Below are 25,791 nucleotides of genomic sequence, written 5' to 3'. Positions count from 1 at the left end.
TTGGCCGGGTGTGGTGGCGGGTGCCTCTAGTCCCAGCTACTCGGGAGGCTGTGAGGCAGGAGAATGGTGTGAACCCGGGAGGCAGAGCTTGCAATGAGCTGAGATTGCGCCACTGCACTCCAGCCTGGGCGACAGAGTGAGACTCCTCTGTCTCAAAGAGAAAAAAAAAAAAAATAATAATGGCTACTCCATAGGCAGGGCAGCCCCCAGGACTGCTGACTGGCTATTTTTATGGTTAATTTTAGATCATATGCTAAACAATGGGTGGATTATTCATGAGTTTTCCGGGAAAGGGGTCAGCAATTCCCGGAGCCGAGGGTTCCTCCTCTTTTTTTTTTTTATTTAGTTAATTGATTTATTTAGAGGCGGAGTTTCACTCTTGTTGCCCAGGCTGAAATGCAATGGCGTGATCTCTGCTCACCACAACCTCTGCCTCCCCGGTTCAAGCGATTCTCCTGCCTCAGCCTCTCAAGTAGCTGGGACTACAGGCATACGCCACCACACCTGGGTAATTTTGTATTTTTAGTAGAGACGGGATTTCTCCATGCTGGTCAGGCTGGTCTCGAACTCCCACCCTCAGGTGATCCGCCCGCCTCAGCCTCCTCCCCTTTTTAGACCATATAAGGTAACTTCCGGACATTGCCATGGGGTTTGTGAACTGTCATGGCACTGGTGGGAGTGTCTCTTAGCATGCTAATGCATTATAATTAGCATATAATGAGCAGGGAGTACAACCAGAGGTCACTTTCTTCACCATCTTGGTTTTGGTGAGATTTGGTGGCTTCTTTATCGCATCCTGTTTTAACAGCAGGGTCTTCCTGACCTGTGTCTTGTGATACCGTCCTGCCAACCTCCTGTCTCCTCCTGTGACTAAGAATGCCTGACCTCCTGGGAATGTGGCCCAGGGGGTCTCAGCCTCCTTTTACCCAGCCCCTATTCAAGATGGAGTTGCTCTGGTTTTTTTTTTTTTTTTCTTTGAGACGGAGTCTTGCTCAGACGCCCAGGCTGGAGTGCAGTGACCGGATCTCAGCTCACTGCAAGCTCCGCCTCCCGGGTTTACGCCATTCTCCTGCCTCAGCCTCCCGAGTGGCTGGGACTACAGGCACCTGCCACTTCGCCCGGCTAGTTTTTTTTTTTTTTTTTTTTTGTATTTTTTAGTAGAGACGGGGTTTCACCGGGTTAGCCAGGATGGTCTTGATCTCCTGACCTTGTGATCCGCCCGTCTCGGCCTCCCAGAGTGCTGGGATTACAGGCTTGAGACACCACGCCCGGCCTTTTTTTTTTTTTTGAGCCGGAGTTTTACTTTGTTGCCCAGGCTGGTGTGCGGTGGCATGATCTCAGCTCACTGCAACCTCTGCCCCCTGGGTTGAAGCGATTTTCCTGCCTCAGCCTCCTGAGTAGCTGGAAATTACAGGCGTGCACCTCCATGCCCAGATAATTTTTTTTGTATTTTTAGTGGAGATGGGGTTTCACCATGTTGGCCAGGCTGATCTTGAACTCCTGGCCTCAAGTGATCCATCTGCCTCGGCCTCCCAAAGTCCTGGGATTACAGGCGTCAGGCACTGCACCCGGCCAGGCTTTTGCATTTCTGACAACCAGATGGATCCCCCCAGCCCATCCTGTGGCCTCCACCCAGCAGTGGACTCAGGGCATGAGGGCCCTGTTCCGTATCCCTATGATTGTATCCCCAACCAGCCAGCAGCACCCAGACCCTAGCCTCCTGGCCACCAAACTATCTTTGAAAAACCCCTGCCTGGGTGCAGTGGCTCACACCTGTAATCCCAGCAGTTTGAGAGGCTGAGGCTGGTGGATCCCTTTTAAGTAGGAGTTCAAGACCAGCCTGGCCAACGTGGCAAAACCCTATCTCTACTAAAAGTACAAAAATTAGGCCGGGCGTGGTGGCTCAAGGCTGTAATCCCAGCACTTTGGGAGGCTGAGACGGGCAGATCACAAGGTCAAGAGATCGAGACCATCCTGGCTAACACGGTGAAACCCCGTCTCTACTAAAAAAATACAAAAAAAAAAAAAAAAAAAAAAAACTAGCCGGGTGATGTGGCGGGCGCCTGTAGTCCCAGCTACTCGGGAGGCTGAGGCAGGAGAATGGCGTAAACCTGGGAGGTGGAGCTTGCAGTGAGCTGAGATCTGGCCACTGCACTCCAGTTTGGGCGACAGAGCGAGACTCCGTCTCAAAAAAAAAAAAAAAAAGTACAAAAATTAGCCAGGCGTGGTGGCGGGCGCCTATAATACCAGCTACTCAGGCGGCTGAAGCAGGAGAATCGCTTGAACTCGGGAGGCGGAGGTTGCAATGAGCCGAGATTGCACCACTGCACTCTAACCTGGGCGAGAGAGCCTTGGGGGAGCTTGGTTTGAGTAATGACTCTGTTTCCTGCATGGCATAGCCAGCCTCAGGCCAACTAAACTCTCTTTACTGCAATGCCATGGTCTTTGCGAATCAATTTTGTTTGTGCAGTGAGCAGGAAGAACCTGTCGGGCAGTTACAACTGTTGCTGGTGGGCTGGGCAGGTTCTTGGCTTCACTGCACAAATAATTTGAGAGCAAGTCCAAAGTGTGAGTAAGCAAAGAAATTTATTGCAAAAAGAAAGTACTCTCTGAGAGGCAGAGCAGGCTGTTCACAGGGAGAGGCAGCAGCTAGTGGCTTAAGAGAAATTGCTTTTTTGGAGGCTGTACGTACATAGTCAGAAAATACTGGTGAGGTCAGGTGTGCAAAGGTGGACCTACGGTTGGACTCAGTATCTGCATGCTGTAACACACATCGCATGTATCAATAGCGTACAAAATCTCCACCTAGGGGTGGGTTTTGTTTTTGTTTTTGTTTGAGATGGAGTCTTGCTCTGTCACCCAGGCTGGAGTGCAGTGGTGCGATCTCGGCTCATTGCAACCTCCGCCTCCTGGGCTCAAGCAATTCTCCTGCCTCAGCCTTGGGTTTTTTTTTAACTATTAAAATGAGGAAAAGGTTGACTGGGTGCGGTGACTCATGCCTGTAATCCCAACACTTTGGGAGGCTGAGGTGGGCAGATCACCTGAGGTCAGGTGTTTGAGACCAATCTGGCCAACATGGTGAAACCCGTCTCTACTAAAAATACAAAAATTAGCCAGGTGTGTTGGCAGGCGCTGGTAGTCCCAGCTACTTGGGAGTTTGAGGCAGGAGAATCGCTTGGACCCAGGAGGTGGAGGCTGCAGTGAGCCATGATTATTCTACTGCAGTCCAGCGTGGGCAACAGGGTGAGATTCCATCTCAAAAAAATAAAATAAAATGAGGAAAAGTTACTATTAGCTAAACCTTGACTCTAGCTGCACATGTGGGACCTGGAAGAATTCCCTGGTGCCTTTTAACGCAGGAATTTGTAGCTAATAGCTTCTTGGGCTTTTTGATGTTGATTGGCTGGAGATTGGGGAAGCTACAACAGGAATAAGGGACTTTTGTTCTCTTTCGCGGGCTGTACCGGGTAAGAGGAACTTGTAACCCACCTGGCGGTCTGCTGGTATCCTTTAGGACTGCTTACTGTAAACTTTCTTAAAACATTATTAGATTATTGGCCGGCCGCGGTGGCTCAAGCCTGTAATCCCGGCACTTTGGGAGGCCGAGACCGGCGGATCACGAGGTCAGGAGATCAAGACCATCCTGGCTAACATGGTGAAACCCCGTCTCTACTAAAAATACAAAAAACTAGCCGGGCGACCTGGGGGGCGCCTGTAGTTCCAGCTACTCGGGAGGCTGAGGCAGGAGAATGGCGTGAACCCGGGAGGCGGAGCTTGCAGTGAGCTGAGATCTGGCCACTGCACTCCAGCCTGGACGACAGAGTGAGACTTGGTCTCAAAAAAAAAAAAAAGCATTATGAGATTATTTTTCTATTTTTGTTTTGTTTTAGCTCATCAGCTATGGTTAGTGTTTCTGTATTTTATGTGTGGCCCAAGATAATTCTTCCAATGTGGCCAAAAAGCCAAAAGATTGGACACCTATGTCCAAAGCAACACAACAAAATATCCGCAAATTTGAAAATGTGAGCTACGTGGCCGTCTAGTGGCCAGAAGGGAACATCACAACACACTCATTAATAAGAAAAGCCAGATGTAAATGCATAAAAATGACCTTATTTCTGGAAGAAATAAGAGACATTCAAGGAAGAAAAATCCCAACGATGGGAATATCTTCGTACAGGAGTATGTTAGCACGAGGAATGTGTTGGCTGCAGGAAATGAGCGTTTATTACTTATTTTAGCGTTTATTGTTCAGGGTAATCGAGCGTTGGAGGATTGCGCGAAAGACCACGCCCCCAGCCTCCTCCCGGGACCTTGGTCTAGTTTTAGCCACGCCCCGGGGCGGATCCAATACAAGTCGTTCCTACAGCGCGATTCTGACCGGAGACTTTCCCTCGAGGGGCGGATCTGCCAACAAGGCCAATCACCACCCGAAGGGCGGGAACTAGCTTTTCCTGCCCAGCGATTGGAGGACGCAGGTCGTCCCTCCCACCTTTGAGGCTTCACCAATCCCAAGCTCACTACTAGCCCACTTTTCCGCCCCCGGCCGCCGCTGGTCCCAGATGGATGCCTTAGTTTCCGGTTCCGGGGCGGCCGTCTCTCTTACTGGCCGCAGCGCCTCACGTGAGAGCGGTTTCTCCTCCTTTCACTGATGGACCTGGCCCTGTATCTCTTGGTGGCAGAGGCCAAGCGAGGGCGCTCCGGTGGAGGGGCGTGGGTGTTTTGGGTCAAAGGATGGGAGCGGAGTTCAAAGGGCAGAGGGCTGGCTCGTTTAATGGCGAATTCCTGGCACCGCGCCCCAGGGAGGAGGCTCTGGAGGCCATTGGAACCCCGCTGGGCTTCGGGGGTCTTGGTTTGGGATGCGGGGCGTTTTGACCCGCTAGGCCTGAGGACCCATCGGATTTGGAGAGAAGGGTGGGGTTTAGATGTAATGTAAATACAGCGTGGTTTCCATTTGGCTCAGAGCAAGCCTTTAAAGGGGTCACTCTCGGGTCTGGGCTGCGAAGTGCTGCTGGGTCCTGTTTCCTTGGGAACCACAAGATAAGACCGCTGTAGATTGTTATGCCCGGAAACCCCTTATCAGAGCCCTGCACCTGGGTTGGAAATGTAGCCCGATTCTCTGTCAAGGAAATCGGACCCTCCGGGCAGAGAAGGGAAGTTCATTCTTACTGATAAAATGTCAATCACTGTGTATGATTGTAATGGGCATGGTATTTAGCGAGCTAGAAGACATTGATGGCTCAGAAAAAGGTGTCCTTGGCAGAAATATTTTTTTCTGTTAATTTTCCAGCTGATATTATCTGGGTCTATCTTCCCAGCCTGATGAATGTGTAGGCAGATACTTTCTCAGTCGGAGTTGATTTTTATTTTCATTCATTTATTTATTTTTTGAGGCGGAGTCTCGCTCTGTCGCCCAGGCTGGAGTGCAGGGACGCCATCTCGGCTCACTGCAAACTCCGCCTCCCGGGTTCACGGCATTCTGCCTCAGCCTCCCGAGTAGCTGGGACTACAGGCGCCCGCCACCACGCCCGGCTAATTTTTTTGTATTTTTTTTAGTAGAGACAGGGTTTCACCGTGTTAACCAGGATGGTCTCGATCTCTTGACCTCGTGATCCACCCGTCTCGGTCTCCCAAAGTGCTGGGATTACAGGCGTGAACCACCGCGCCCGGCCGGAGTTGATTTTTATTATCTTGATCGCTACATCCTGTGCACAGAGGTTTTCTGCTCAGCTGGGCTTCGTCCTGGGGTTCCAGTCGTGGCCCCAAGCCTTAATGAGCTCTCGGGTGATATTAGGCAAGTTGCCAAGCCCCTCAGTGCCTCAGTTTCCACATCTGTAAAATGAAAGTACATGACATGACCAGCACTTGTCAAATAATGAGTGCTGTGTGTGGATGATTATTGGCAGCGCATCATCACCATTATCACCCTCCTGTAAACGTCTTGGACCCCTTAAATGAAGACAGCAGGGTTACAGCGGATAAAATGATGGACTTTGGAGAAAAGACTCTAAGGCCAAATAGAGTCTAAAGCAGTGATTATCAAAGAGGGGAGGAGAAGTGTTACGCCTGGGGGACACTGGAGGATGTCAGTCATTTTGGATTTGAGCCCACCTTAATGATCTCATTTTAATTACCTCTTTAAAGGCCTATCTCCAAATACCTTCTGAGGTACTGTGGGTTAGGCCTTCACCTTATGGATTTGTGGGGACGCGATTCACCCCTTAACACTATACATACACAAAAATTCGTAGAATACACCTCAGAAGAATTCAACTTGACCATTTAATACTACAAAATAAAAGAAGATGCAATACCTGGTTTGGGGTTGGATCTTCGGAGGACCAGCTATAAAGAACAGTTTGGGTATAATTGAAGGAAATATGATTATGGGCTAGGTATAAAGGAAGGATTGTTAAGTATGTTAAGTGTGAATATGAAGTGTGGACTTTTATATAAAAATTAGATTTTTCTCTAAAATAGCATTGGGAACTATTTAAGAGCAGAGTGTTACAGTGTCCTCAATTTACTTTTTTTTTTTTTTTTTTGCGATGGAGTCTTGCTCTGTTGCCCAGGCTGGAGTGCAGTGGCACCATCTCCACTCACTGCAGGCTCCGCCTCCCGGGTTCAAGCCATTCTCCTGCCTCAGCCTCCCTAGTGGCTAGGACTACAGGTACCCGCCCACCATGCCCGGCTAATTTTTTTGTATTTTTAGTAGAGATGGGTTTCACCGTGTTAGCCAGGATGGTCTCCATTTCCTGACCTCGTGATCTGCCCGCCTTGGCCTCCCAAAGCGCTGGGATTACAGGCGTGAGCCACGGCACCCGGCCACTCAATTGACTTTGAAATAATTCTATGTGGATAGTGAGTACACACAGGCTGTCAGTCGGCTAGAACAATTGATTTGGAAATACAGGCTCTCTATCTTCACAGGATACCTGATATGTTGAGTAATGTGAGTATAACACGAATTTCATATTTGTTTATGTTAAGTTTCATCCTCAAGAAACACTAGGTGAACAGAGGAAATTGCACATAACTGAAGAGAGCCTGGTAGGAAAACAGAAAATGTGCATACACACCTCAAATACCAAGTCACACCTGTCTCCTGTGTTTTAAAACTTGCCATTAGATTTCCAACAACTCTCCACCACTGCATACTAACTCTGGAAATGTAGATTCCCTTGCCAAATTCCACAAGCAACCTTTGGATCTTCTGCAAGGTACATTGCTACATTTACTATAGTATTTATGTGTTTCTTTTTCTTTTCTTTTCTTTCTTTTTTTTTTTTTTGAGACGGAGTTTCACTCTTGCTGCCCAGACTGGAGTGCAATGGCAGGATCTCAGCTCACCACAACCTTCACCTCCCAGGTTCAAGTGACCCTTCTGCCTCAGCCTCCCGAGTAGCTGGGGTTACAGGCATGTGCCACCACGCCCAGCTAATTTTTGTATTTTTAGTGGAGATGGGAGTTTCTCCATGTTGGTCAGGCTGTTCTTCGACTCCGGACCTCAGGTGATCTGCCCACCTTGGCCTCCCAAAGTGCTGGGATTACAGGCGTGAGCCACCGCACCTGTCCTATTTGTGTGTTTCTTAATGATTTAACATGAAAGGCTGTACTACTGTTTCCTTCTTCAGGGACTCTGCTAATAGGCATGTTTTTCTTTCCTCTCTTTTGTTCCCACTACTTCCTCTCTGACAGTTATTCTTATTCCATTCTTTTCCTATCACTTCCAATTTCTTTGTGGTTTCCTTGCCTCTCATCTTCGACACAATGTGAGTATCCTAAGCTTCATTAATACCCACTGATGAAGGCCGAGGCAAGCAGATAACTTGACGTCAGGAGTTTGAGACCAACTTGGCCAACATTGTGAAACCCCATCTCTACCAAAAAATACAAAAATCAGCCAGGCGTGGTGGCCCAACATAAGACAAGCTTTGAGTAGCTAAAGATTGGAAACGAGTCCGCTGCCTCGCTGTCTATTTAGAGAGAACTTGTTACATCAACTTATATCATCTATCATCTTATACACATTTGTAAGGAGTAAGGTAGTCACCTATTAAGATGAAGAGAGCTGAGGATTTATTTTTTTCATTGAGCCAGAAAAACAATTGTAATGCAATGTATGCACCGTGGTACTTTTTTTTTTTTTGAAACGGTGTCTTGCTCTGTCACCCAGGCTGGAGTGCAGTGGCACGATCTCGGCTCACTGCAAGCTCCGCCTCCCTGATTGACGCCATTCTCCTGCCTCAGCCTCCCGAGTAGCTGGAACTACAGGCGCCTGCCACCACGCCTGGCTGTTTTTTGTGCTTTTAGTAGAGACGGGGTTTCACCGTGTTAGCCAGGATGGTCTCCATCTCCTGACCTCGTGATCCGCCCGCCTCGGCCTCCCAAAATGCTGAGATGACAGGCATGAGCCAGCGTGCCTGGCCACCATAGTACTTTTAAAAAGTAGTAAAGTGGGGGGAAACAAAACGTGTTGTTCAAATGGCTTTTTTTTTTTTTTTAAGATGCAGTCTCTGTCGCCCAGGCTGGAGTGCAGCGGCCTGATCTCGGCTCACTGCAATCCCCGCCTCCTGGGCTCAAGTGATTCTCCTGCCTCAGCCTCTCGAGTAGGTGGGATTACAGGCGCACACGCCCGGCTAATTGTTGTATTTTTAGTAGAGATGAGGTTTTGCCATGTTGGCCAGGCTGGTCTCAAACTCCTGACCTCAGGTGATCCACCTGCCTTGGCCTCCTGAAGTGCTTGGATTATAGGTGTGAGCCACCGGGCGTGGCCCTAGAGAATTTTTTAAAGTAAAAGCTGTACTGTTCCTATGGCAATTGAATTCTTATTTTAACTCATTTGAGAAAATAATCATAGAAGTTTAAATAAATTTGAACTGGATGTGAAAATGGAATACTTTTATTCAGTTGTGCCACCATACCTAAAGCCTGAAACACGATTGCTCATCTCCGAAAAGACCTTCCAGCTTGAGAGAGTATAAACTCTACTGAGAGAGTATAAACTCTATATCGCTTGCCATTTTATGTATGAATGTAATTGTCATAATTCATGTTTTTATGGTGTCAGTCTAAATAACAGGCTGTGTAAAAACGATGGTAACAGTGCATTGCAATGGGAATATGCGCGGCATAGCAAACTATGTGCTTATTCAGGGAGGTAAAGGAAGACAAAGGTTGTTTTTGGTTTTTCGTTTTTTTGAGACAGGGTCTCTGTTGCCCAGGCTGGAGTACAATGGTGACATCACAGCTCACTGCAGCCTCCACCGCCGCGGGCTCCAGAGATCCTCCTGCTTCAACCTACCAAGTCGCTGGGACCATAGGCGCACACTCCTTTATTCCCAGCTTATTTTTGTATATTTTGTATATATGGGGTTTTGCCATGTTGCCCAGACTGGGACAAAGGTTTATAAAGGAAAAAAAATTAAAAAAAAAAAAAAGTGAGGATTACGTCATTGTTCAGAAATAATTATCCTTGTCTGCAAAGATCAGTAACAAGGGTCACACCAGTGAGTGTCTCTGTAAAAGTATTTTTTGTTTAAGTCTGTGGTTTTTGTAGAGTCTTTTTTGTTATTAAGCATATAAATGTGAGAACCCTCTCTTAATGACCTTGCCTGGTTCTATTTGTGGGAGGGCGGCTTTTTTTTTTTTTTTTTTTTTTTGAGACTCAGTTTCGCTCTTGTCGCCCAGGCTGGAGTGCAATGTCCTGATCTTGGCTCACCGCAGCCTCTGCCTCCTGGGTTCAAGCCATTCTGCTGCCTCAGCCTCCAGAGTAGCTGGGATTACAGATATGTGCCATCACACCTGGCTAATTTTTTATTTTTAGTAGAGACAAGGTTTCTAAAAATTATCTAGGAACACACTCAAACTCGGACCTAAAAGTGTCCGCTCCCCCAAGGCCAAGTGTACACTTGAGAGCTTTCTTTCTTTCTTTTCTTTTTTTTGGAGATAGAGTCTGCTGCCCAGGTTGGAGTGCAGTGTCCTGATCTCGGCTCACTGCAATCTCCGCCTCCTGGGTTCAAGCGATTCTTCTGCCTCAGCCTCCCGAGTAGCTGGGATTACAGGCGCCCGCCACGGTTCCCGACTAATTTTTGTATTTTTAGTAGAGAAGTGGTTTTCGCCATGTTGGTCAAGCTGGTCTTGAACTCCTGACCTCTAGTGATCCGCCTGTCTCCGCCTCTCATGGTGGTGGGATTACAGGCGTGAGCAAACGCGCCCGGCGGAGAGTTTTAAAGAACACAGGGCGCGCCTGGTGGGGTCCGGCCTCCTGAGGCCTCGGCGCCTGGTCTCCGGATCTACAGGTCTCTGGACCCCAGGCGTCCGCGCCCACGCGGGACAGCACGGTGACGTCACACACGCGGGTCCCGTCCCCACGCAGGACTCTGCCCCATGGGACTCCTCGCCCTTCCCCTTCTCCTCCCACGAGAGGCCGCTCCGAGGGGAAACTGAGTCTGGAGTTCCCGCGCAGTCGGAGGAGGACGCCGCGCCCTCCCCGGACTGGAGTGAGTTCGCCCAGATCCGCGTGTCCCTGGCTGGAGGGTCAGCCACGCGTGTTCTCGACGCGCCCGTCACTCAGGGAAGAACTAGCCAATCAGGATAGGCAGGGGCGGGGCCCAGGGAACTGTCCAATCAGAGACGTTAAGCCAAAAAAAAAATGGAGCCCTGACCAATCAAGGGCGCTAGGGGGACCGACTGGGGAACTCTCCAATCAGGGGTGCGGAGTTGACAGTATTGTCCAATCAGAGTCGCGACTTCCCGAGATCTGTCCAATCAGGCCCTGGGGACGGAAAGCCCAGTTCCCCTCTGCCCTGTGCGCTTCCCCGCCTACCCCCGAGCGGCTCAGGTGGACTGTGGTACTCACCAGCGCCGGCCGCTGGACCGCGGGGCGCTTGCCCCGGAGAGCCCAGGAGCGGGCGGGACATGGTGAGTGCGGGGCGCGAGCCGAGCCCGGGCCCAGGGCGAGGTGGGGCGGCAGAAACCGGCGTCCGCCCGTGTTCGCGGCCGGAGGAAGCTGAGGGACGCGCGGGGCGGCGCAGGACGAGCGCCTGGGCCCCGGGAACGCGGTCACAGCGGCCGACCGGTAGTGCTGGGGCAGTCTGGGGAGACAGCAGGGGCGGTCAGGGACTGGAGGGGTAGTTTCTGGGGACAGTAGAGGTCAGGAGTTTGGGGGGAGCTTGTGGGGACAGCAGAGGTGGTCAGGGGCTTGGAGCAGTTTAAGTGGACAGTAGAGGTTTAAGGGGCGCTGGGGCAGTTTGCGGGGACAGTAGAGGTTTAAGGGGCGCTGGGGCAGTTTGCGGGGACAGTAGAGGTTTAAGGGGCGCTGGGGCAGTTTGCGGGGACAGTAGAGGCGGCCAGGGACTCAAGGGCAGTTTTGGGAGAGTGGAGGAGGGGAGGGGCAGTTTGCGGGAACAGACTTGTTCAGGGGCTCGGCGGCACTTTGGGAGCTCAGTAGAGGGGAGTCAGGCTCAAGGGCAGATTAGGGGGCCAACAGCAGCGGTCAGGAAGTCGGGGGCAGTTTGGGGGGCAGTAGAGGCCGTCATGTGTTTGAAGGGGGCAGTTTTGGGGAACAGAGGTGATCAGGGGCTTGAAGGCAGTTTAGGGGGACAATAGTTGCAGTCGGGAGATTGGGGGCAGCTCGAGGGGACAGCAGAAGCGGTCAGGGGCTCGGGCACTTTGGGGGTCAGTAGAGGCGGTCAGGGGCTTGAGGGCAGTTTGGGGGGACAGTAGAGGCAGTCAGGGGCTCGGGGAGAGTTTGAGGAGAGGGCAGGGGCCGTCAGGGGCTTGGCGGTCAGTTTGGGAAGGTCTGCCAAGGAGGAGGTGGTGCCCTGTCCTGGAGCCTGTCAAACAAAAATAAAATTCTGGGCCGGGCGCGATGGCTCACGCCTGTAATCCCAGCACTTTGGGAGGCCGAGGCGGGTGGATCACCTGAGGTCAGAAGTTCCAGACCAGCCTGTCCAACATGGCGAAACCCCGTCTGTACTAAAAATACAAAAGTTAGCGGGGCGTGGTCGCAGCGTCTGTAGTCCCAGCTACTTGGGAGGCTGAGGCAGGAGAATGGCGTGAACCCGGGCGGCGGAGCTTGCAGTGAGCCGAGATCCGGCCACTGCACTCCAACCTGGCGACAGAGCGAGACTCCGTCTCAAAAAACAAAAACAAAAACAAAAACAAAAAAAAAAAATCGTGGCTAGAGAAGGAGAGAGAAAAATAGGGATAAGCCCCAGCCTCAGAAACCTGCCTGCTCTCAAAATCAACCAGGAAAAGGCTTTACTTTCATAAACAAAAAAGGGTTTGGAGGAACTTTTTAGGGGACAAGCAGAAAGTGGATTGACAGTAAATGTACCTCCTCGTGGTCAGCTCGCTCAGGGGAGGTAATGGGGGGGCTCCACACTTATTGCTTGCTCAGACTCAGGGCGGCCACTCAAAGTTCAGGGACCTGTGGAGAGGACAGAAGGCTGAGTAAAGTTTGGGGAAGAAACGGGACGCTGTGGTTAAGCCTGTGTCAACCCAAACATAGTAAGGAAACTTTTATGAAAAAGGATTATTGCAAGGTATTGGGGGAGGGGGAGAAGGGGCTGTTGGAATAGGGAGAAGGGTTACTTGGATTAGGGGAAGGGGAGTCATGCCAGAGGCTTGGGGTTCTCTTGCAGTGGGGTGGGGGTATAAGCAACAGGGACATGGGGACAGTTGATGATTGGGCTGGGGGACTAATGCCATGGGCACAGGGAGACAGCTGCAGGGGGAGAGCTCTGTGACCATCAAGTATGCAGGCATCTGAAGAGTTGGCTAGGCCTGGCACAGTGGCTCATGCCTGTACTCCCAGCACTTTGGGAGGCTGAGGCAGGTGGGTCACCTGAGGTCGGGAGTTCAAGACCAGCCTGGCCAACATGGTGAAATCCCATCTCTACTAAAAAATACAAAAATTAGCTGGCGTGGTAGTGTGCGCCTGTAATCCCAGCTGCTTGGCGGGCTGAGGCAGGGAGAATTGCTTGAATCCAGGAGGCGGAGGTTGCAGTGAGCCGTGATCACACCACTGCACTCCAGCCTGGGCCACAGAGTGAGACTCCATCTGAAAAAAAAGAAAGAGTTTGCTAAAAGAAGTTTTTCTTTTCGGCCGGGCGCGGTGGCTCAAGCCTGTAATCCCAGCACTTTGGGAGGCCGAGACAGGCGGATCACAAGGTCAGGAGATCGAGACCATCCTGGTTAACCTGGTGAAACCCCGTCTCTACTAAAAATTACAAAAAACTAGCTGGGCGAAGTGGCGGGCGCCTGTAGTCCCAGCTACTCGGGAGGCTGAGGCAGGAGAATGGCGTGAACCTGAAGGGCGGAGTTTGCAGTGAGCAGAGATCTGGCCACTGCACTCCAGTTTGGGCGACAGAGCGAGACTCCGTTTCAAAAAGAAAAATAAAAAGGTTTTTCTTTTCTTTCTTTCTTTTAGTCAGGTCTCAGTCTGTTGCCCAGGCTGGAATGCAGTGGTGCGATCATGGCTTACTGCAGCTTCAACCTTCTGGACTCAGGCAGGCCTCCTGCCTCAGCCTCCTGAGTAGCTGGGACTGTGCATGCCCCACTACACCCCGCTAATTCTTAACAAAAATGTTTTAACGGCCAGGTGTGGTGGCTCACACCTGTCATCACAGAACTTTGGGAAGCCGAGCCAGGATGATGCTTGAGACCAGAAGTTTGAGACCAGCCTGGGCCATCTAGTGAGACCTGGTCAATTTTTTTTTTTTTTTTTGAGGCAGAGTCTCACTCTGTCGCCAGGGCTGGAGTGCAGTGGCCGGATCTCAGCTCACTGCAAGCTCCGCCTCCCGAGTTTACGCCGTTCTCCTGCCTCAGCCTCCTGAGCAGCTGGGACTACAGGCGCCCGCCACTTCGCCCGGCTAGTTTTTTTGTATTTTTAGTAGAGACGGGGTTTCACCGTGTTAGCCAGGATGGTCTCGATCTCCTGACCTCGTGATCCGCCCGTCTCGGCCTCCCAAAGTGCTGGGATTACAGGCTTGAGCCACCGTGCCCGGCCAACCTGGTCAATTTTTTTCTTCTCCTGTAGAGAAAAATATGTTGCCCAGACTGGTCTTGAACTCCTGGGCTCCACTGATCCTTTCCCCTCGGCCTGCTAATGGGATGGGATTACAGGCGTGAGCACCTGGTCTTGAAGCAGTTTTCTGTTTTGTTTTGTTTTTGAGATGGAGTCTAGCTCTATTGCCCATGCTGAGTGCTGTGGCGCGATCTCAGCTCATTGCAACCTCTGCCTCCTGGGCTCAAGAGATTCTCCTTCCTCAGCCTCCCAAGTAGCTGGGATTACAGGTGTGGGCTACCATGCCCAGCTAATTTTTGTATTTTTGCATTTTTATTTTTTTTTGAGATACAGCTTCACTCTCGTTGCCCAGGCTGGAGTGCAATGGCCCGATCTCGGCTCACCGCAACCTCTGCCTCCCAGGTTCAAGCGATTCTCCTGCCTCAGCCTCCCGAGTAGCTGGGATTACAGGCATGGACCACCACGTATGGCTAATTTTTGTATTTTCAGTAGAGACGGGGTTTTTCCATGTTGGTCAGGCTGGTCTTGAACTCCAGACCTCAGGTGATCTGCCCGCCTTGGCCTCCCAAAGTGCTGAGATTACAGGCCTGAGCTAACGTGCCCGGCCGATGTTTGTATTTTTATTAGAGACAGGGTTTCACTGTGTTGGTCAGGCTGGTCTCGAACTCCTGACCTCGTGATCCGCCCGCCTCGGTCTCCCAAAGTGCTGGGATTACAGGCGTGAGCCACTGCTCCTAACCTAGCGAATCATTTCTGAGACAAAGAATGGGACTTCGGAGGGTCTGAATCTGGCCTTGTCATCTGCATTAATCTTACCTAAGTCATATGGGAAGGGAGGGTCCTGGCTGTGCCCAATTCCAGAGCACAGCAGGATGGGGCTCACCTTTGCTGGTTTGCAGGAGCACAGAACTGAAGTCAGTTCAACATTGTCACCTGACAGCTGCAAACAGCCTCGTCTGTGTCCGGCTCAGCACTGGTATTGTTCCTATTTCAGCCCCAGGTTTTAATAAATGTAAAATAATGAGACTGGGGATGCGCACCTGTGGTTCCAGCCACTTGAGAGGCTCAGGGAGCAGAATCACTTGAGCTCACGAGTTTGAGGCTGCACCACTGCACTCCAGCCTGGGCAACAGAGCTAGACCCTGTCTCAGAAAAAAAAAAAAAAAAAAAGAGCCGGGTGCGGTGGCTCACACCTGTAACCCCAGCACTTTGGGAGGCTGAGGTGGGCAGATCACAAGGTCAGAAGTTCAAGACCACCCTGACCGACATGGTGAAACCTCATCTCTACTAAAAATACAAAAATTAGCTGGGCGTGGTGTTGCGTGCCTGTAATCCCAGCTACTTGGGAGGCTGAGGCAGGAGAATCGCTTGAACCCAGGAGGCGGACGTTGCAGTGAGCTGAGATTGCGTCACTGCACTCCAGCCTGGGTAACAGAGCTAGACCCTGTCTCAAAAAAAAAAAAAATAAAGAATAAATGCTTTTTGTCTTTTTTTCTTGTCCTTAGTGAGGGCAGTCAGTAGTGTCTCAGATGTGTTCTTTGCCTTCTGCCACTGCCTGGTGTTATTCTGTGGCTTAGCCTGAGAAGGCTGCTGTGGAAAACTCTCAAACTTGGAAAATGTTGCTTCTTCCATTAGGACGAGGGGAAAGGCGCACACACAGCCCCACGCCTTATTGTGAAGTGGGCGAAGGTGTGGATTGAAAACATTCATGAAACTAGCACCGACTTAGGCAGGGTGCAGAGTTTGTGACAACGTGTGACCCTGCTCCGTCTCCTGTTAGTATCTGCGCATCAGATGGATGCACATTCTGTAAAATGCGACCCACAGTGCTGAGACCCACAGTACAGAGAAGTGGCAATTCCAGTTAGGGGATTGACAAACAATTTATCATGAGGATAATCATGAACTCATCATACCTGTTTTCTGCACGGGACCCGTTGTGGGATAAAAAACCTTCTAGAGGCCGGGCGCGGTGGCTCAAGCCTGTAATCCCAGCACTTTGGGAGGCCGAGACGGGCGGATCACGAGGTCAGGAGATCAAGACCATCCTGGCTAACACTGTGAAACCCCGTCTCTACTAAAAAATACAAAAAACTAGCCGGGCGAGGTGGCGGGCGCCTGTAGTCCCAGCTACTCGGGAGGCTGAGGCAGGAGAATGGCGTGAACCCGGGAGGCGGAGCTTGCAGTGAGCTGAGATCGTGCCACTGCACTCCAGCCTGGGCGACAGAGCGAGACTCCGTCTCAAAAAAAAAAAAAAAAAAAAAAAACCTTCTAGATTAGTCTTTTTTTTTTTTTTTTTTGAGACGGAGTCTCGCTCTGTCGCCCAGGCTGGAGTGCAGTGGCCGGATCTCAGCTCACTGCAAGCTCCGCCTCCCGGGTTCACGCCATTCTCCTGCCTCAGGCTCCCGAGGAGCTGGGACTACAGGCGCCCGCCAGGTCGCCCGGCTAGTTTTTTGTATTTTTAGTAGAGACGGGGTTTCACCGTGTTAGCCAGGATGGTCTTGATCTCCTGACCTCGTGATCCGCCCGTCTCGGCCTCCCAAAGTGCTGGGATTACAGGCTTGAGCCACCGCGCCCGGCCTAGATTAGTCTTTTAGAATCCAGCACTCACCCCTTTGTCCTTTAACACTGAAAGTGGTGATTTGGCTGCGTTTTTATTTTTATTTTTTTTGAGACAGTCTCGCTCTGTCTCCCAGGCTGGAGTGCAGTGGTTTGATCTCAGCTCACTGCAACCTCCACCTCCTGGGTTCAAGCAATTCTCCTGCCTCAGTCTCCTGAGTAGCTGAGATTACAGGCGCGCCACCATGCCCAGCTAATTTTTGTATTTTTAGTAGAGACGGGTATAAGGTTAGCCGAGAGAAAGGATGAGAGAGAGACCCAAGGTCAGGCGAGGAAGTTTACTGAACCTACCGGCTGCTCCACTAGAGAGAGAGGAGGCAAGCCTGAGCTTACAAAATGAGGGGTTTCTATGGGGGAGAAAGACCCTGGGGTTGTTTGCTGGTTAATTTTGCCGCATATTACCTTGTGACATTTATTAGGGGAGGGTGTAGGTCAAGTTTGTTTATGCTTCCCATGACCTCCCCCTGTGCGGTCCGGATGGTTTGTAATTGGGGTTTGCTTATCGCAGCAAGGTCTGATCAGTGAGGAGTCTTGATCACTGCGGTGAGAAGCTTCACTGGCTTCACTCTGGTGCCCAGATAAGGGCTTAGAAATGTAAAGAGGCGGCCGGGCGCGGTGGCTCAAGCCTGTAATCCCAGCACTTTGGGAGGCCGAGGCAGGCAGATCACGAAGTCACGAGATCGAGACCATGGTGAAACCCCGTCTCTACTAAAAATACAAAAAATTAGCTGGATGAGGTGGCGGCGCCTGTAGTCCCAGCTACTCAGGAGGCTGAGGCAGGGGAATGGCGTGAACCCGGGAGGCGGAGCTTGCAGTGAGCTGAGATCTGGCCACTGCACTCCAGCTTGGGCGACAGAGCGAGACTGCGTCTCAAAAAAAAAAAAAAAAAATGTAAAGAGGCTTGAGGGAAGGGTGGGCACAGAGAAGAGTTGCAGAGCATCTGGGGGAGGGGTGGGCGCGCCAAGAAGCTTTTTTGAGGCAGTTTGTCCCTAACAACGGGCTTTCACCACGTTGGCCAGGCTGGTCTTGAACTCCTGACCTCAAGTGATCCACCTGCCTCAGCCTCCCAAAGGGCTGGGGTTACAGGCATGAGCCACCGTGCCCAGCCTCAGCTGCGTTTGTATTCAGGCCCAGGTTAAGGGACTTTGGTTGAAGCGGGTGTGGCACCTGAGGCGGGACCAGTGTGCTTCATGCCATTCGTGTATCCGTGGATGAACACCGCTTTGCGATGCAGATTCCCACCTGATACTTCTCAGATTTTTGGATACGGCTGGATGGTGGATAGAATAAACCGCTTGTTTGGGGCATCTATGAAGATGACTTGGCAGTTTTCCTTTAATGTGAATTATGAGTTCATACCTTTTTTTTTGAGCTGGAATCTCACTCTGTTGCCCAGGCTGGAGTGCAGTGGTGCGATCTTGGCTCACTGCAAGCTCCGCCTCCCGGGTTTAAGTGATTCTCCTGCCTCAGCCTCCTGAGTAGCTGGAACTACAGGCGCCTGCCACCATGCCTGGCTAATTTTTTTTTTCTTTTTTGAGACGGAGTTTTGCTTTCGTTGCCCAGGCTGGATTGCAGTGGTGCAATCTCAGCTCACTGCAACCTCTGCCTCCCAGATTAAAGCGATTCTCTTGCCTCAGCCTCCCAGGTAGCTGGGATTACAGGCATCCGCCACCACACCCGGTTACTTTTTTTTTGTATTTTTAGTAGAGATGGAGTTTCATCATGTTGGACAGGCTGGTCTTGAACTCCTGACCTCAGGTGATTCACCTGCCTTGGCCTCCCAAAGTGCTAGGATTACAGGCGTGAGCCACCGCGCCTGGCTAATTTTTGTATTTTTAGTAGAGATGGGGTTTTATCATGTTGGCGAGGCTGCTCATGAACTCCTGACCTCAAGTGATCTGCCGGCCTCGGTCTCCCAAAGTGCTGGGATTACAATTACAGTTGTGAGCCACCTTTCCCGGCCTTTTTTTTTTTTTTTTTTTTTTTTTTGAGATAGGGTATCACTGTGTCACCCATGCTGGAGTGCAGTGGCAACATCTTGTCTCACTGCAGCCTCAACCCCCTGGGCTCAAATGATCCTCCCACCTCAGCCTCCTGAGTAGCTGGGACTCCAGGTGCACACCACCATGCCTGGCTAATTTTTGTATTTTTTGTAGAGACAGGGTTTCACCATATTGTCCAGGTTGGTCTCGAACTTCTGGGCTCAAACAGTCCTCCCATCTCAGTCTCCCAAAGTTCTGGGATTGTAGGCATGAGCCACCAAGCCCAGCTGCTGACAGCATTTTATTGTAGAATAGAACACATGTAGAAAAGTTTTGTAAGACAATTACAGAATCAGCTGAACCATCCTAAAGTGAACCGTGTGTAATGACAGCCAGCCCTTGGCATCTCATTTGAAATGATACATAATGGTAGGCTTCTCCCTCCAGGTCAGGCCAATATCCTAAATTCTTTTAGGTTTTTTTTGTTGTTGTTGTTAGAGACGGGTTTTACCGTGTTGCCTCGGCTGGTCTCGAACTCCTGAGCTCAAGTGATCTGTCTGCCTCAGCCTCCCAAAGTGTTGGAACTACAGGCGTGAACCACCACACCTGGCCAGTATCCTAAATTATAAGGATAGAGTCTCTTCTCTTTCTTTTTTTTTTTTTGAGATGGAGTCTCGCTCTGTTGCCCAGCCTGGAGTGCAGTGGTGTGATCTGGGCTCACTGCAAGCTCCACCTCCTGGGTTCACACCATTCTCCTGCCTCAGCTTCCCGAGTAGCTGGGACTATAGGCGCCTGCCACCACACCCAGCTAATTTTTCTTTTCTTTTTTTTTTTTTTTTTTGTATTTTTATTAGAGACAGGGTTTCACCGTGTTAGCCAGGATAGTCTCGACCTCCTGACCTCGTGATCTGCCTGCCTCGGCCTTATTTTATTTTTTTGAGATTGGGTCTCACTCTGTTGCCCAGGCTGGAGTGCAGTGGCACAATCACAGTTCACCGCAGCCTTGAACCCCTGGGCTCAAGCGATCGTCCCTCCTCACCCTCCTAAGTAGCTGGGACTACAGGTGTGTGCCACCATGGCTGGTTAATTTATCATATTTTATTTTTTTTGTAGAGACGGGATCTCGGTATGTAGCCCAGGCTGGTCTCCAACTCCTGGCCCTAAGCAATCCTCCCACCTCAGCCTCTCAAAGTACTAGGATTACAGGCACGAGCCACCAGCCTTAGCTTAATGATGCTTTCACATTTTTTAGTGTTTCCTCTGCCCTGCAGATCTGAGATCTGCCATTTCTCAGTAATTCCTTGTAAGTCTCCCGCAGAGGCCACCATCACGCTTTGCTTCCTATTGGGAAGGTACTCACAGCATTGCGTGTACCGCACTTTTTCATATTGTCTGTCACCTCTCACAAGAACATAAGCTCTGTGTGGCTCAGTTCCCCAGGCTGTCGGCCTCACCCCTCTTCCTGTGCACATTGGGGAGGATGGTGCCTTGCTGAAGTGGGATGTGTGGAATGTTTTAGGACTCCCTGGTCTTTGAGGAAGTGGCTGTGAACTTCACCCCAGAAGAGTGGGCGTTGCTGGATCATGCTCAGAGGAGCCTGTACAGAGATGTGATGCTGGAGACCTGCAGGAACCTGGCCTCCTTAGGTAAGATTGGCATCATTCCTTCCCTGCGTCCCTGGAGAGCAGAGATACCTTGTTTTTCTTTTGATTTGAGCTCAGAAATTGAAATATGTTGGAAAAGAGATAGACATGATCCCAACCCCCATGGAACATGGAGTCAAAACGCTTCTCCCTGAAAACAAAGTTTTGTGTATTATTGATATTTAGGTTTTCTTGATCACCAGTCTTTTGGCTGCTCACAGGTTATAAGTGTGGGCAGAGTATTCTGTGTCACGTTGGGGCAACGGAGGCAGCTCTGTGGTTCACCACACAGAGTAACTGTACTGGGAAAATCAAAGTACACTGTGATAAAGTAAATCAAAGTTACACGGTGAGTAATCCATGTTTGACATGGTCATTTTGCTGCAGTTAAAACTCTCAGTCATCATCGGTGGTCTGGGAGGTCATAAGTGTTGGCCTGTCTCGGGGAACATTTGTTGCCCTTCACAATCCTTCCTCATCATGTGATTCTCAAGGAGTGGGCGGCGCCCACACCTGAGGGCAGCCAGGCACAGCCGAGAGGAAGGACTCCTGTAAGGGCCCTGTGCCTGTGAGCACCAGGAGAGCAGTAAGCAGCCCTCAGGCAGAGTGGGTTCTGGATAAGAAGGTTCTATTTGGCAGTGTGGGTTAGAAACACAAACCCTTCTCTGAGAAGGAGGAGGTGTGTCCTCTCTCAGCTGCCCTGTGTGGCTTTTCCTCCATCCTCCTGCACCATCCTCCTTCGCAGGGGAAAGCCTCTGTATTTCCTCATATAAAAGGAGCATTTGTGCATGTGCATTTTGCCCACCAACTTTGTACTTTCCTTTTCTGATAATATTTTACTTGACATCAGTCTCCATCTCTTTGGAACTATTCTGTTTCTTAGTAAACAGGCTGCCATGTTCATCTCTTCTTCTTTTTTTTTTGAGACAGAGTTTTATTGCCCAGGCTAGAGTGCAATGGCACAATCTTGGTTCACTGCAACCGCCACCTCCCAGGTACAAGTGATTCTTCTGCCTCAGCCTCCCAAGTAGCTGGGATTACAGGCACGTGCCACTATGCCCGGCTAATTTTTTGTATTTTTAGTAGAGACAGGGTTTAACCATGTTGGTCAGGCTGGTTTTGAACTCGTGACCTCAGGTGATCCACCCGGTTTGGCCTCCCAAAGTTCTGGGATTACAGGCGTGAGCTCCCCCGCCCGGCACTATTCTTTTTTTGAGACAGGATCTCACTCTGTCACCCAGGCTGGAGTGCCGTGGTGCAATCATGGCCTACTGCAGCTTTGACTTCCTGGGCTCAAGTGATCCTCCCTCCTTGGCCTCCCAAGGAGCTGGGATTATAGGCACACAACACCAACACCACGCGTGGCTAATTTAAATTTTTTGTTGTTGTTCAGAGATGAGGTCTCCTTATTTTTCTACGTTGCCCAGGCTCCTCTTGAACTCCTGGGATCAAGCAATTCTCCTACCTTGGCCCCCCAGTGCTTTGGGGTTACAGGCATGAGCCACTGCACCCGGCTCATCTGTTTTTTATTATTGCCAAATTCTCAAATAGATGAGGTCAACAGAGTCTCACTTTGATAGCATGTCTATTCTTCCTTATAAACTGTGGTTACATTTTTGGATTAGTATATGAAAAGAAATCCATATGTGGTCTATTTTCTTTCCTTTATCCCAACATATTTCCCCTAAGAAATTGTGTAATTGATTGTTGCAGATTGTTGCATTTATGTTAGAACCAGTGGATCAAGTTCTCAGAGTGATGTTTTGGGGAATGGAATATCCAATGATGAAGAAATTGTAAAGTTCACAAGTGATTACTGGTCTATTTTTGGAGAAAATTGGAGATTTGATAACATTGGAGATCAGCACCAAATCCCAGAGAGGCATTTGAGGTGAGTGGCTCACAATCAGAGGGATGGGCCTCTCCACAGAGTGTCAAACTAACTTGCAATTAAACGAAAAGTATCAGCCGGGTGGGGGGGCTCACGCCTGTAATCCCAGCACTTTGGGAGGCTGAGGCGGTCGGATCACCTGAGGTCAATAGTTCGAAACCAGCCTGGCCAATATGGAGAAACCCTGTCTCTACTAAAAATACAAAACTTAGCTGGGCGTGGTGGCCCATGCCTGTAATCCCAGCTACTCAGGAGATTGAGGCAGGAGAATCGCCTGAACCTGGGAGGCGGAGGTTGTGGTAAGCCGAGATCACGCCACTGCACTCCAGCCTGGGCGATGAGAGCAAAGCTCCATCTCAAAAAAAAAAAAAAAAAAAAAGTATAAACCAGCTACACAATTGTAGACTCATGGAGACTTTTTTCTTTTTCTTTATTTTCTCTTTTTAAAAATATATTTTAATAATTACTTTTTTTTTAAATTTTATTTTTTAATTTATTTTTGAGATGGGGATTCACTCTGTCACTCAGGCTGAAGTGCAGTGGCACAGATCTTGGCTCACTGCAACCTTCGCCTCCTGGGCTCAAGCAATCCTCCCATCTCATCCTCCCCAGTAGCTGGGACCACAGGCACACACCACCACACCTGGCTAATTTTTGTGTTTTTGTAGAGACGGAGTTTCACCATGCTACCTAGACTGGTATCAAACTCCTGGACTCAGCAGTTCACCCGTCTCGGCCTCCCAAAGTGCTTGGATTACAGGTGTGATCCACTGTACCTGGCCGAGACTGTACCTAAGAGAATATTTTCATAAATGTGATGTTGACGTCACATGTCTGAAACAGTTAGAAACAATATCAGGAAACCTCATCCATGAGAAACACCGTGGGCGGGGCACAGTGGCTCACGCCTGTAATCCCAGCACTTTGGGAGGCCGAGGCAGGTGGATCACCTGAGGTCAGGAGTTCGAGACCAGCCTGACCAACATGGGGAAACCCCATCTCTACTAAAAAAAAAAAAAAAAAAATACAAAAAAGAATTAGCCAGGTGTGGTGGTGCATGCCTGTAATCCCAGCCACTCGGGAGGGTGAGGCAGGAGTATCACTTGAACCCGGGAGGTGGAGGAGGTGGAGGTTGTGGTGAGCCAAGATTGTGCCATTGCACTCCAGCCTGGGCAACAAGAGCAAAACTCCGTCTCAAAAAAAAAAAGAAAAAAGAAAAAGGCCAGGCATGGTGGCTCACGCCTGTAATCCCAGTACTTTGGGAGGCTGAAGTGGGCAGATCACGAGGTCAGGAGATCGAGACCATCCTGGCTAACATGGTAAAACCTCGTCTCTACTAAAATAAAAAAAATTAGCCGGGCGTGGTGGTGGGCGCCTGTAGTCCCAGCTACTCGGGAGGCTGAGGCAGGAGAATGGCGTGAACCCGGGAGGTGGAGCTTGCAGTGAGCCAAGATGTCGCCACTGCACTCCAGCCTGGGCGACAGAGCGAGACTCTTTCTCAAAAAAAAAAAAGAAAAAAAGAAACACCGTGAAATTTATGGCTGCAGTCGAGCCTTCAGCTGGAGAATTAAGCTTGTTCTTAATTCTGCCTGGTAGACACCAGGCAGACCGTGCTGAAAATAGACCCATTCAGTGAAATTGGAAAATATGTAATCAAAATAATCACTAAAAACCATTTATCAGTTAATCACTTATAATCATTAATGACTAGGAGTGTGCTTCCCATTTTGAACAGAAGTCAACTGGGGAGGCTCTGTGAAAGTAATGAAGTTCATCCATGTGGAGAGACCTGGAGCCAGACGGCGAACCTTCCTGTGCACAAGAGTTGCCCTGCCGAAGCTCAGCCCTCTGAGTGCACTAAGTGTGGCAAAGCCTTCGAAAATCAGCAGAGATCTCACACCAGACAGAGACTGTGTAAGGAATGTGGGCAAGCCTGTAGCTGCCTCTCCTGCCAAAGCCCTGCTGCGAAAACGCAGACTGTAGAGAAACCCTGTAATGGCTGGGACTCAGGGAGAGCATCCGCGACATATATGAAAAGTCTCAGCAGTCAAAAGTCTTATGAATGTAAGAAATGTGGAAAAGCTTTCACTTGTCGCTCCTCTTTCAGGGGACATGTGAATAGTCACCATGGGCAGAAAACCCATGCATGTAAAGTATGTGGGAAGACCTTTATGTATTATTCCTACCTTACACGGCATGTAAGAACTCACACAGGCGAGAAACCCTATGAGTGTAAGGAGTGTGGGAAAGCCTTCAGCTGTCCCTCATACTTTCGAGAACATGTCAGAACACACACTGGAGAGAAACCATATGAATGTAAGCATTGTGGAAAATCATTCAGCTGTTACTCCTCCTTTAGAGATCACGTGAGGACGCACACTGGAGAGAAACCCTGTCAGTGTAAACATTGCGGAAAAGCGTTCACTTGTTACTCATCTCTTCGAGAACACGGGAGAACGCACAGTGGCGAGAAACCCTATGAATGTAAGGAATGCAGCAAAGCCTTCAGGTACCCCTCCTCTCTGCGAGCACACGTGAGAATGCACACCGGAGAGAAGCCCTATGTGTGCAAGCAGTGTGGGAAGGCCTTCGGATGTCCCACTTACTTTAGAAGACATGTGAAAACACACAGCGGAGTGAAGCCCTATGAATGTAAGGAGTGTGGGAAAGCCTACAGTTTTTCCTCCTCCCTTCGAATCCACGTGAGGACGCATACTGGAGAGAAGCCCTTTGAGTGTAAGCATTGTGGGAAAGCCTTCAGCTGTCACTCCTCCCTTCGAGAACATGTGCGAACCCACAGCGGGGAGAAGCCGTATGAATGTAATCAGTGTGGGAAAGCCTTCAGCCATGCTCAGTACTTTCAAAAGCATGTGAGATCACACAGTGGAGTCAAACCCTACGAATGTCCTAAATGTGGGAAAGCCTACAGTTGTTCCTCGTCCCTTCGTGTGCACGTGAGAACACACACTGGAGAGAGACCGTATGAATGCAAGCAGTGTGGGAAAACCTTCAGGTATCTCGCATCGCTGCAAGCACACGTGAGAACACATGCTGGAACGTGAATCCATGAATACAGTGGACCTGGGGGAGTGTTCAACCCTAAAACCTTGTTGTAAATGCGAGAAAACACTGGCAAGAAACCTTATTTATGTAGAGCATGTAGGAAAACCTTCTGGGATAGCGCTTATTTTGTACCTGAAAACTCCGAGTAGGAGAGAAACCTCTTAATTATGATTAATATGGTATTGCCTTTACATGCCTCGGCCTTAATAGTGACTCCTTGTGTATAAATTCCTAGTTTGTTTGTGATGTAAACTTAATAAATACTGTTTTGTACGCTTTCAGCTATACTATGTATATTTTGTCATTTAGGACTTTAAGTAATTGTAGTTATATAAAATTTGTCTCATTTCCATTGCAATGTCTTTTGGACCTGGGGGGTGATTGTTTTTTTGTTTTCATGCACAACTTGGTGTGAGTTTAGATGAAACGTTTTTGATTCCTTCTTTTTTTTTTTTGAGACAGAGTCTTGCTGTGTTGCCCAGGCTGGAGTGCAGAGGCATGATCTTGGCTCACAGCAACCTCCACCTCCCTGGTTCAACCAATTCTCCTGCCTCAGCCTCC

The 25,791-nt window shown here is 49.8% G+C and overlaps 1 protein-coding gene across 2 annotated transcripts; it reads left to right on the top strand.

The window, feature by feature from the left end:
• The first annotated feature begins 10,794 nt into the window (after nucleotides 1-10,794).
• On the top strand, nucleotides 10,795-25,511 carry ZNF77 (zinc finger protein 77). 2 transcript variants are annotated; one of them, XM_030936798.1, is made up of 4 exons: nucleotides 10,795-10,923; nucleotides 20,153-20,279; nucleotides 21,990-22,167; nucleotides 23,906-25,511. In XM_030936798.1, exons 1-4 carry the CDS (start codon nucleotides 10,921-10,923, stop codon nucleotides 25,227-25,229), a joined length of 1,632 nt encoding a protein of 543 aa, XP_030792658.1. In that variant the 5' UTR covers nucleotides 10,795-10,920; the 3' UTR covers nucleotides 25,230-25,511. The 2 variants fall into 2 exon arrangements, with proteins under 2 accessions (XP_030792658.1, XP_010365612.1); XM_010367310.2 differs by having other exon boundaries at nucleotides 23,903-25,511.
• Nucleotides 25,512-25,791: the final 280 nt, after the last annotated feature.

The sequence above is a fragment of the Rhinopithecus roxellana genome, chromosome 8, assembly GCF_007565055.1.
Source record: "Rhinopithecus roxellana isolate Shanxi Qingling chromosome 8, ASM756505v1, whole genome shotgun sequence".
NCBI classification, from domain to species: Eukaryota; Metazoa; Chordata; class Mammalia; order Primates; family Cercopithecidae; genus Rhinopithecus; species Rhinopithecus roxellana.
The sequence above is the reverse complement of the archived record's forward strand: the minus strand, read 5'-3'. Positions and strand labels throughout refer to the sequence as shown.

Coding starts and splice junctions, on each gene's coding strand:
- ZNF77 (XM_010367310.2), top strand. Junction 20,280..21,989: donor CAGGAACCTGGCCTCCTTAG/GTAAGATTGGCA, acceptor TGATTGTTGCAG/ATTGTTGCATTTATGTTAGA. Junction 22,168..23,902: donor ATCCCAGAGAGGCATTTGAG/GTGAGTGGCTCA, acceptor CATTTTGAACAG/AAGTCAACTGGGGAGGCTCT.